Genomic DNA, 12796 nt, shown 5'->3' on the forward strand with positions numbered 1-12796 from the left:
GAAAAAAGTAAATGTTTTAAACACCACTTTAGCCTAGCCATTTTTTCAAATACAAGCACTTAGGACAATCTACTAGGAATTATGTACCTAACTACAGTAACTGCTCTGTTCACAGCATCAGGATTTACATTTTTCTAAGGTTTATTCCTTTTCTTTCCTTTAACACATTAGATTTCCCATGTTGGTAGTGAATTGAGCTCCAGTCATTTGCAGGGCATTTTCTGCAATTTGTGCTCATTTCTCAGAGCCATCTGGTAAATATTCCCCCTGTTTGCTGTGAAATGAACCTAGAAAGACAGGCTGAGACTCAGCACTAGTTATGAATGTGGACAAATGCTGCTTCGCTCGGTGCTGTAATGTGTTTTTACCTTTGGTATTAGTCTTAGGTACATACTGTCTTATCCCATTTACTGCTATTTGGCATGTTTATCTTAGGTCACCAGGAAAGCATAAATGAGGGCTTTTATGAACACTAATCATGTCTGTCCACATAGGGTAATATAACTGTACAGTCAGATTTCTCAATTTTGAAACAAGGTAATTTTCAAAAGAATATAAATGTCATTATACCTGTTCATTTTGGAAATGGATTAATTTCAAAATTCTAATTTCATCTATTCAGAATACATATTCTACAGTGTCATAAATTATTGTCTGGGTTATTTCCTATCACCTGCAATGGTCTTGGTCACATTCATAATGTTTGCAGAGTAGCACTTCTTCCTGAGCAGCATGATAATGCAGAGTTTGTGATGATGCAAAACCAAATTCCTCTAAATTGTCTCTTTCAGAAGACTCAGTCATCTTTCGTTTAAACTTCACCAATTAACTTTTTAAACAGCCTTCCAGCTAAAATGCAATTGAATTAAATATCTGAGATAAAATTTTGCCATCAGAAAAAAACACAGTTTTACATAATTAAACATGTAAGGACTGATGACAGCAAGAGCAGAGTTTGCATTGCAGAAGAGAGAACAGAGACTCCTAGTTTTAGGGGTGAGGCAAAAGGGGAAAAAGTAAAAGCACTTTACTCCTTAAAAAGATTGAGAGGAGGAGAGGATTAAGGAAAAAGGGCCACTGGCTAGGAACTGCCCAGCATGTAAGACTAAAATCAAGAAAACTGTTTGACAGCCTGCCTTACCTTATTTTAAAACAAAGCAATTAGATGATAGAGGATAATTTCAAGTTTGGGGGATTAACATTTAGCCATTTCTTCAATTGTCTTCCTTCTAGTTTGGAAAATATTGCATCCTGGAAGTCTCTACAGTTGCATTTTTGAAGCAGAGGTGAACTTGTCAACAGGGATGTGGTCCAAAAAATAGCCTTGACTTTAAATTGCCTATATCCCAAGCCATCAAGTTCGTAGCCTTACAGAACGCTTTTACTGTTAAGGAATATGAGTGGCCTAAAGCCCTGGTATAAATGAGGGTGAGCCTGATGGCCTGACTGGCCCTTGAGTCACAGAGTTTCTGCCTCCCAAGAACAACTAGGTAAAGGAAACAAAGGCAATTTAAGACAAGTAGAGCACCTGCTTCTTTGCTGATGGTCACACCTGCTAGTTTGCATTTGTCCACACATTCTTCTCCAGGCTGACCATCTGCAGACAGGTGGCATTCAATGCAGCTCCTGTAGACAGGATTCAACAGAGGTTATCAGTTGGTGTTGGTGGAAAACAGATGTGCAGCTGAAATATGCTTTGCTGCTGCTGTGGCAATTTGTGCTACAAGAGTATCTGGCCTTTCTGACTTTCAGAAAGACATTTTGGTGATATTCACAAGGACACTGCATTTAGTAATCCATTTAGTAATCCATGTTTCAAGCATAGGCCTTGATTATAAATACTGCGCATTCTCTTAGTGATTGCTTCTGATTGGTTAAGAAAAAAATATTTTTGCATTTGATTTAGCTATTCTTTCATTTTACTTTTTCCTTGGGAAAGATTATTACAAACATAAATGATTTTAAAGACAGGACAAAACTTTGAGTTTTTTTTTTTAACAGAAATGAGCTATATCTCAATCAGAATTCCCAGAATAATTAATGATATTCATATATGTCATATATGATTATTTTAAAAGTCCACTTTTCTGTTGTGTTTTTTTTAATAAGTCCAAGAATTCATAGGAGTATTTTAAAAAAGATTTCTACTTGTAGAAAAATGTATTTCCAAGAATATAAGGAAATTATGGTATCTTAAAGTAGTCTAGAGACCAAAGTAAAATGGAGAGCCTGCATTAATTTTGTGCTGCCGATCCCTTTGTGAGTAGATAGTGCTGGAGTAAGCCAAAATGGCACAAGCTTTTTTACTATGGGAACCGACACAATACTACCTCTCTCTCCCAGGAATCCATGGAAATGTATACTCTTCTAAGTGCTCAAAACACACTCCACCCATGCCTCAACAAATCTCAGCTGAAGCTGCACTTCCTTAGGCAACTTTCCCTGACTCTTGAGGATGGGTTTGTTCCTTGCAGTGGAAGCCACAGAATTCCTATACATGAAGGGCTGAGGAGCAGAGACCTATGTGGGAATGGTAAAAGAGGTCTTGCTGTGAAGTTTCCTTTGCTTTGCCAGTGTATTGCCTTTACCTAAATTACATATTTTATGGAGCTGTTTGGTGGGGGCCTGCTGGAGATTGTGGAAACCCTTAAAAACTCCTTAGTATTTGCCACTGATGGCTACCATGATAGACTTGTGGCCTTATTGGCTGCCATATAGTTGCATAGAGTTTATTACATCCCCTTTTTCAGTGGCATCCTGGATACCACTGTGGTTAATTTACAAAAATATTCAACTTTTCCATTTGACTCTCAGAACCTTTGAAAGTAGGAACCTATAGCTTCTCAGGCCTTGCTGCAAACCCATGATCTAACACCATTAAAATACCTATCTGACAAGTGAATATCATGTAAATGGAGGAATGGACTCATCTCAAAACTAACAAATACTAAGGGGATCTGTTTGATTCTCAAATTTTAATTACCTTGTTAATTTTTACACTGCACAAATCAGATTTAAGACTAACTTATGTTTACCAAAGAGATAAATTAGCAAACGAATGAAGAAAATGTGAAGGGAAATTTTACATTTGATTCTATCTGAATAATTTTAATTATGCCCTCATACTTCCAGCATGTCTTTGTTTGCCTGGGACAGTGACAGAGAAGCTTTGACAGCTGAATTGTGAGTAACTACTGGATGAAAAATTGATTTTGTCTGATTACATTGAAAAACTGAATGTCATCATTTTGGGTACCAGAGTCAATGAAAATATGAGTGTCTTAAGCTTTTGCTATCTTATATACACTGGAGTGTATCAGTCATCCTGGGGACTTGCTTCATTCAACCTGTAAATTTTGCTCCAGTTTTATGAGGAAGTTAGGTACTAACCAAACAAATAGCTCTCTTTCCAGCAAATAAGAAAATGTGGGTTTTTAAAAGAGATTATTATTGTTCTTATGGTATAAAAAAGTACAATATTTAATAGATTTGTATAATAACAACCACACAAAGACACCAAAGACCACAGGCTGATCCTATGGAGGGAGCTGAAAGATAAGATCATCCTTCTGCCTCTGCCTCCACCAGTCTATGGATAGAAATAGATTGGAAGGTTAAACTATAAGCTAGAAAGAGGCTTGTCTGTTTCCCCTGAAAAGGCTCTGACTGCACGTGGGTGTCAGCGGAATACCTCCAGGACAATCCTTCTGTGTGGCTGGTATTGTAACCCAGAGGCCATCTGATATTATCAGTGTGGGACATCAGCTGTACTTTCCCATGCTGTCTCTGGCAGAAATGTGACATTGTGATTCTGGGTAATCAGGACTGAGAAACAGGCAGAAGGGAGACTGGCGTTCCAGGCCAAGGATCACAGGGCCCTGAGGGGTTTGTGTGTTTTCACTGATGCTGGGAGACTAAAACCAGCAAAGACGATCTGAGGTCTGAGTTTACAAAATGTCATTAGAACTTTGATCACCAGAAAACCTATCCATGAAAGGACAAAAGAGAGGGGAGACTTTACCGTTTAGAGTTACAGGGGTCACTACAGGTAGGACATCGTTCACAGGTGGGTCCCGAGGCTCCAGGGTTCGTGCAGACACACTTGCCACAGACGCAGTCCCCGCGCCCGCTGCAGAGCGTGCCGTCTTCGGAGATGCAGGTGTCTGTGCTGGTGGTACAGTTGCAGTACTCTCCGGTCCAACCACTCCTGCACACGCATTCCCCACACTCACAGTCTCCGTTATCTGTAAAACACACGCTCAAGGCTACTCATGGCCAAAACACCTGAAGGTTTTGTGGGAATGAGGGTATCTTTTCTCTTTGCTTTAAAATGTTAGTAAAAATGTGGAAAAACAATAAAAAAACTCTTTGTGTGTGTGTGTGTGTGTGTGTGTGTGTGTGTGTGTGTGTGAGAGAAAGAGAGAGAGAGAGACAGACAGACAGACAGACAGATATGGAAGCATGTGTGTGGATATACTTTATTGAATGTGTTTTAGCAACAGCATATATTTATTGATTGGTCTCTTAACTCAAGATCCACTTGACTACCTTGTTCTAGAAAAAAGACCATAACCAAACAAAATGAGATAATCTAGATATCATTAAGTAGTTACTTGGTGAGTCTGTGTTTGTCAATATATATATATGGTTCATTTCATTTTCTGTTTTTAATTAATATATCATAAGCTACAGCAGCATGTAATCCCTGTCCATACCTACTCTTTTATATAACTCAATATGATTGATCATGAAAGACTCATTTATAAAACAGGGAACCAATCTACTTCTAATAGTTGTGATCAGGGAGATAATGTATATAAATCTCCTCTTTTTGTATTCACCAATTATTTGTCCCAAAGGCACACACTGAGTACTCAACAAAGTCATCATTTTGGAGGAGGTTAAAAAACAGATGTGATTATATTTCTTTACTGGGTTTGTAAAGCACTATTTACTGGATAAGAACAAGAAGTTACATATGAATATAGGTATGCACATATAGATACATATATTTCCAGAACAGCTGTGTTGTTCTGTTTTACAGAATAGCTTTTATGTTGTGCTTGTGCACACAGTGATTTTGATGAATGTATAGAGCATATTATATTAGTCATTTTGCAACTTATTATATAACTGTCATAACAAAGTCATCATTTAACAAATGTTAATTGAGCATATACTCTATGCCAAAGATTATATTAGTCATGAAGATATAGAATTAAGTAAGACATGGTCAATGAATTTATAATCTACTATAGAAAAATGGTAAATACTCCTACTAAATATAATACAGATTGATAAGTCTGAGTACACAGGGGGAAAGCTTTCAAATTGCACTGGAAATCTGGGAAAGTTTCCACAGGAAATGATACGTGGGTTGAATTTGAAAGATAAAGAGAGCAGATAGTTAGAAGAGCGTTACATGCACTTGAAGCACAGAAAAAGGCATAGGCAAATGATGTAAGCATGGAATCATGTGACCTGATTAAAACCAGAAGTTTCATATGGATAAAGATCCTATGGAGTGGGCTAAGGATGGGAAAGGATGAAAAGGTCAACAAAATGGTAGAGGTCAGGTTATCAGAAATATCGTGAGCTTTAAGTAAGAACTTTATTCCTGAAGGTTTTGAAATTTTATGTAGGAGAAAGGTCTGGTCAGATGTACGTATGCCTAGAAGTATCTTGGCATCAGTAGAGAGATCACACTAGAGACAGGAAGCCAGTTGGGAGGTCTTTGAAAAATAGGGACCTGAACCACTGGCAATAAATGGGAAAAAGAAAGGACACACAGTTCGGGGATAGAGTGCCCAGGGCACGGTGTGACAGGTGCAACATGCTTTGTGAGGGCAGACAGATAGGGATGGAATCCTCCCTGGTGCCCACCTACAGTGGCAGCCAGCACATGGTCACTGCTATACACCTAATGCCCGCAGGGCTCAAATTTTGAGTGAATAAATGGTCCTAAAACAGAAGAGGAAATAATATTTGTTTATGTTAATTCACTTTTGTCTCTCCTAGTCATCCTAGGTGGTTGAATATCTATAGATGAGCCTGAAGTTTGGGGTTTGGATCCACTAGCGAGTAGCCAAGCTGGGCCAGGTCATCCAGGGAAAGCAGACAGAGAGAGAATTCTAGAGAATATGAGCATTGAAAATGTGGTCACGGAAAAGCATTCTCCTGAGTGACACCGAGAGCAGAAATCATGGGGATGCTGCTGCTGACGCTGCAAAAAACCCAGGCTGGGTGGGGAGGCAGAGGGCCAGTTTCTGAGAACAAGTAGCTTATCCAGTGCTGGAAAACTCTTTATGGATCTGGCCACATCATAAGTTGTACAACATACTCTAAAATGATACAGTGTTTAGGAGAGTGAGTTTTTGTTCCTTCCTATAATATTTTTGTGTGCCTGCCATGCTCAAGGCACTAAAACAGGCATTTGAATGATCCAAACAAATAACATTTACTTACAAATTCTTTCATAAGTGATACTTTTTTTCAGAAAAAGAAATGCACATTTATGCATTTTGCACCAAAAGTTTTGGTTTTTCAGCAAAACTGAGAATTATCTACAGCTTATAACATTGCTCATAACAATAGCTGGCCCATAACTCGGCTCTACATAAGTACTAGTTATTAATTTTATTCTTCAAAATGTCTGGTAAGAATTTATAAGTAAAATTATTCATCAGTATTAAAATTTCTACACTTTTACTGAAAATGAAGTATGCAAAACGAAATCACAAATGATTCATTCTTTCACTGTCAAGTTCACTACAGAATGGTGGGTGCTGGGTTTTCTCTTGTAAACTTTGGTCTAGTAGCTAGCTCCTTTTATGTCTTCATTACTGGGCCTAAAGGACTAAGGGTAGCAGAGTCTTTGACTTAATGGTTTACATGGACAAGAATCACTGAAAAAAAAATAATCACAAAAGTTTCAAAGATGGATTCTGATTGCTTCTGGTGTGTGTGTGTGTGTGTGTGTGTGTGTGTGTGTGTGTTTGTGTGTGTGTGTGTGTTTGTGTGCATATGCGTATGTGTCTCTGTGTGCATACATACTATGTAATTCTGCATATAGTGTGTATATATTTTGCTCCATATATACATGTGTTATGTACATATACTAAAAGCACATACTTCTCTAATGAAAGTCAAATTAAACTTTGTCTGGATCTATGATGTTAAAATATACCCAGCTGCTTTTCATTACCTATGTAATTCATAATTGAACTAATTCATTCAAAACTAAGAATAATTAATTAACTCAGGCTAAAATTTTTATATATAAGCAATCTTAAGAGCTATAATATCTTTTTTTTCCTTACTCAGCAAAAGGAGAAATTTATATTCATGACAGGAAGACATTTCTAAACTGCAGCAGTCTGAAAAATTAATATGATCTATAACTATTAGTAAATGAAATACCCATCTCCAGATGCTTTGAGAATGCCAAAGGATACCATTACCTGTAAGAATTATGTGGCAGAGATTTAGATAACTCTTCCTAAAGCAGTAAAAAAGCTGTATCACAATAAAAATACAAAACATTCCTTTTAGAATTTAGAAACCCTCAGCTGGGACGGCCTCAGAATCAGCAACCTGGTCTCCAGAGTTGCAAAATGATATCCTCAAGCAACCATTGTCTAAAACACCTTTTCATACAGCAGCAGCAGCAGCAGCAACAACAACAACAAGAAGTTTATATTAGTCACATGTAGAGGCGAGATGATAACTAAGAAGTCGTTAGCAGACTCTTTTCAGATGGATAGATCTTTCTGAAAGTCCTGACAAATAACTGTAAGTGCATAATGGCAAGAAATCTGTTCTCTATGCCATTTGCCTGTTACTGTGTCCAGTCTCTTAGAATCAAAGTACAAGAGACAAATGGAATTTGGTCAAGAAAAAAAAAATCAATGGAGCCCTCTATCTTTGAGTATTACAGATGGATGAAAGAAGTTGCATGAAAAAGGACATTGCGATAATAGCCCTTCAGAAAGCAGCACATTGCCAAGCCATTACTTGTGAAATAAATGAGATGACACAGGTTGTGAAGCTGTGGCCTATTTGGTCTACTTTGAAAATCACAGCAACAGCAGCAGCAGCAGCATCTGTTCAATAGTGCCAGGCAGTTTTTATCCCTGCACCAAGCACAACCCCAGACACATAGTGGATATTCCACAAATATTTGTTAAATTTAAGTAACTGTGTTTACTTTTAGTGTACTTAGAGACTAATTATAGAATAACATCTTTTGTGATGCTACTAGAAAAAGATAGTTTTTGAGAAACAGTAACGTGTGAAGATCATGAAGTACTGCACGGTGTGAAGCACATGGGCACTGATCAAGTTTTCTAAGTCCAGTTGAAGATATCATCGTGTTTTCTAAACAGAATTTGTGTAACTGATTAAAAACAGAGGTATTTTTGTCAGAACATCCTAACTGTAGTATACAAATCGAGCCACCTCTCTCTGAGTTTATGTCTGTTCCTTCTTCATACAAATACAGTGAAAGATAATCAAAGAATGTATGCTTCTGGGCACAGCTGAGTGATTTACACTGTCCCAGATCCCTCTGATCCAGATGTAAAGGATGAAATGCAGACAGAGTTAGTATCACTACTAGACTATGTTGCCTTTGGGATTTTTAAAGAGTAAAGTCAAATGTTTTGAATATGTGTGTATTAAAAGACTTTTAGATTGTGTCCTGTAGACATCACGTGAAGGAAGAAGTGATACAGGTACAGAAAGCTCTCGTACAATCAGAAAATAAACCTTTGAATGAAAGGGGAGAGACATGCATCAGAACTGGAACAGATCCTAAAGTTTTCACTCTTTGTTGGGGCCAGGAGTGGGAAGGCAAATTTTTCTCAGCAGAAGCTATGCCAAGACATGAAAATAGTAAACACCTAAGATGTTTTTTTTTTTTGTCTTCAAAAAGCTCAGAGTGTTTGGAGGCCTCTTTTCTCCAGCTTTTTACTTCTTGGAAATTAGTCTCTTTCATATGTTCCTGACACTACAGTTTGAAAATATAACTTTGCTTAGTTTTCTGCAAAGCTAAATAGCTTTCTGTTTTGAAGAGCTCTCTGCTTATACATTGCAAGAAACTAAGACATCAGATCTTAAATTCAGCAGCCAGTTAGTATTTCAAGCAGTACAAATTTATGTAATTTAAAATTATATGAATATGTTAATAATTCTTGTCGGGAAGTTATGCTTAACTATATGTGTATATACATTGGAATAAATTATAACAGTCATAAATTTGTTTTTAATGAGAGATTTTAAACTTTTCTCAAATTTCTTGAGAACTAGAAGCAATTATCTGTTTGTATTCTTTCTGTTTTTATTCTTTCTTCACATGTGTCTTTACCCATCTTTATAAGACTCAACTAAACCTAGTATCTATCACATGATAGGTGTTTAATCAATATTTCTGGAATGAGTAAAGGTCATGAAAATCCACTTAGGACTTCTGTTCTCCTTGTCCCAGGCAGTAGACTTTTATTTTTTAGCAGTCTGATTTTTTATTTTTTTTAAAGTAGCAAACATTTAAGAGTTGAATCAGACCTAGTAGCTTAACCCAGGAAAGTCTAGAAGATAATGGAGTTCAGATTACACAGTTTTGTATAGTGGGGTGATAACTGGAGTGAAGGTATTTCCGTGTTTTACCTTTTTACTAATAATAGAACTGTAAGTTCATTGGCAGATATCTCACCCCAAGTGAATATTAAAGCCGGAAAACAGTGCAATAGAAGTTTCCTTTATCCCAAGTTTAGACTTGGTGTAACCCACCGAGTTGATCAGCAAATATTTATTGAGCACTTACTATGCCCAAGAAAACAAGGAAGGAGCAAAAATGCAAAGCTCATCCTGGTACATTAACAGCTATAATGTAAGATGCACTTAGATGTAGCCTACCTCCACAGAGCAGCCCTTTGTGCCTCACACAGGAGAAATTGTCACACTGGCAGTAAGGTCCATAAATGTTTCCATAGGGAGACAAGTGGCAGATGCACTGCCCACAGTAGCAGTCACCCCTTCCGCTGCACGAGGGATGGTCTGGGGTCTCCTTGCAGGAATCTGTGCTCAGCGTGTCCTCACCACACTCGCAGTGAGGGCCCATGTGGCCTGGGTTACAGGCACACACCCCACACTGGTAGGAGCCGTTCCCATTGTGGCATTTGGAGCTGTTCACTTCCACTTCTTTCTGACAATCGCAGCTGCATTCTGGGCTGACAAGGATTTCCAGGGTGTCCCCCAGCCCCACAGGCTTTATGATAACATGCCTGCTTTTTCTCTCACAGTTTGGTATACTCACAGTCACATTGAATGAAGCCTGGAAAAGAAAATACTAATTATCTGCTTCCTCCATTCACCATCCTGCAGGAGGTGAAACAAAGCTGTGGGGAAATCATCTTTACCAAAAATGTATATAAGGAAATCTCGGCAAGTCTTGGAAGAAGTCCAGTTTCAATGAACTAAGCTAATCTCTACACATCCAAATACTTTGCAGCCTGTCTACTGGCCATTTACTTACTGTTTCTCCCACTTTCATGTGCAAGCATTTCTTTTGGTGTGGGAAGAGAGTGCCATTGTTACAGACAGCTGTGAACGAAAGATTGAGGCCCTCTGTATCTCCTAATACTTCCAGCTCCACCTCAGACCGCAGTTCCTTTAGTGAAAACAAAGAGTTAATGCAATCACAACTGAAAAATTACAGCCGGTAGAAGGAATTATAATTACGTTCATTAAACTGCATATGAATAAAATTAAACGGGGTCTAAAAGAAATTCTCCATATCATGAAGCAAGAAGACAATATATTTCATATTTTATCTATTCTAGGACTTTAATCATAAAATACACTAGTTCAAAAATTAACATGTGATAAAATACTTGAGATGGTTTGCAGAATATTGTGTATAACAGACATCAGCTTATCATTGCTCTGAAAAGCATTTCATAGTTCTGAGGATTTGGCAAATCCCCCAACCCTGAGTTGTACAGTTTGGCATACAAAAGGCAATTCTTTTCCTTATGTGTTGTCAACACAATGGAACAATGGATTCCTTTGCTTGTGTCATTATTTCCTAGGTCCCATAGCGCATCTGGTTGTTGCTTTTTTGAAGAACACAGAATATCTGCCATTCCTCCAAGGATAAATATTGCTTCGTTGATATCAAATTTACACCCTGCTGCTCTGTTTTGGTACATTTCTGCATACATAATAACTTTCATCTCAACATCGAGTCATAGTGCAAACTTTTGGAAGATATTTTAAAATGCCAATTAAATTTAGGGCTTCTAGGATTCTTAGGGCTCCATGGTGATTTAACAAGTTGAAATGATGATGACCATAATTGTCAGTGAAACTCTATCCTTGATTGCCACCTGGCACGCTGTGGTTGTAAGAGACTGTTAATTACAAGATGGACCCCAATTTTAGAGGCTTTAAAATGTAGGGGAAAACCGTGCCTTAAAATCACATTGGAATTTATTGAACATCTATTGTATATTAACTACCAGGTCAAGGAAAGACTAAATTTTTGCTTTCAAGCTTGTCATCTTACTTTTTCTATTTCTTTTTTCATGTAGGATAAAAGTCTGGATTTGGGGGGATAAAACCAAATTATTACAAACCCCAACTGGAATAGGGTTGGGGATGTAGCTCAGGAGAAGAGTGCTTGCCTAGCACACATGGCCTGGGTTCGCTATTCTGTACAAAGAAAAAAAGTAAATTTGAAAATATTATGAATTAAATTGCTGTTTAAATCATTGAAAAGGCTTTAAGTCCATGAGCCAATTTTGCTGTTGACATTTTAAAAAGCATATTCAGCTTCAAATTTTCCTGACCTATAATTTTACCAGCTATGTAGTAAGATGACCCTCCTTTCTCTACATTCTGCTTCGACTGCAATCATCAAGAATTAAGACAGAAAGTAGTGTTGGAGATGTGGCACCGTGAATCAGGAACAAAATGAGAAATGAAGGGTGTTTCTGCAGGTGACAGCAATAATGAGGGCTAGTGAGTGACATAATCTAACCTAAATGAAGGGAATCTCAGCATTGATATAATTGAGTATCATACTGCAAATTTAACCAGGGATACTTTAATGCAAATTTCTCAGGGAAAGGACATCAGTGTTAAATTCTATTTTTCAGCCCTTCATTAATTTATTTATGGAGCATTTTTTTATAAGTCAGAGAGGGAAAACAACCCAGGTGGATTTTTTCTTATGGTTTAAATTCCAGTAGGAGTTTACCTTTGGGTGCATTGATATTTCTAGTAGCTTTTATTCTATGGTTATGGAAAGAAGGGAATTAGCAAGAGATGGTCAGACAAATGTGCATCCAATATTTAAGATTTTTATGTCACGATTTAATAACCAATACAGCACTGCAAAATACTCAGCTGATGTTTGTAGCCACAAACTATAAACACAAATTTCCTCTGCTCCACTAAAAGTCAATCGGAAATATTTTATGTCTTCTCTCCATAATACTATTTCCTTTCATCTGTTTTATTAGTCTAAAGAAGAAATTCAGTCTGAAGGTCGCTATATTTTAAAGTCTTTTAATGATAGGTTTAAAAATAACAAAAGTAAAAAGAAAACAATTGGAATCAGTGCCCTAACCTATTGCGTACTTCACCTCTTCATCATAAAGCAGCAGTAATAAGTCCAGAGAAAGACTGTTTAGTAGAAGAATAATAAATGATTCTTGATATTTTTGAGATACCACACAAGGACACAAGCTTCAGTTCAAGTGTTTAATGCCTCTATTTCAACTGCCTTGTAAGTTAC

The 12796-nt window shown here is 37.4% G+C and overlaps 1 protein-coding gene across 7 annotated transcripts in view; it reads right to left on the reverse strand.

The window, feature by feature from the left end:
* Nucleotides 1-12796, reverse strand: part of Itgb6 (integrin subunit beta 6) — a 127786-nt gene that overhangs the window by 17575 nt on the left and 97415 nt on the right. For all 7 annotated transcript variants that reach the window (XM_003478677.4, XM_013142437.3, XM_013142436.3 and 4 more), the window contains 4 exons: nt 10532-10666; nt 9913-10330; nt 4022-4244; nt 1529-1626 (listed from right to left, as the gene is read on the reverse strand). In XM_003478677.4, the coding sequence (XP_003478725.1) occupies nt 1529-1626; nt 4022-4244; nt 9913-10330; nt 10532-10666 (874 nt within the window). The remainder of the gene's footprint in view (nt 1-1528; nt 1627-4021; nt 4245-9912; nt 10331-10531; nt 10667-12796) is intronic.

This window comes from Cavia porcellus, unplaced genomic scaffold (assembly GCF_034190915.1).
Source record: "Cavia porcellus strain 051 isolate PalLab524CR breed Dunkin Hartley unplaced genomic scaffold, mCavPor4.1 scaffold_12, whole genome shotgun sequence".
Classification (NCBI taxonomy): Eukaryota; Metazoa; Chordata; class Mammalia; order Rodentia; family Caviidae; genus Cavia; species Cavia porcellus.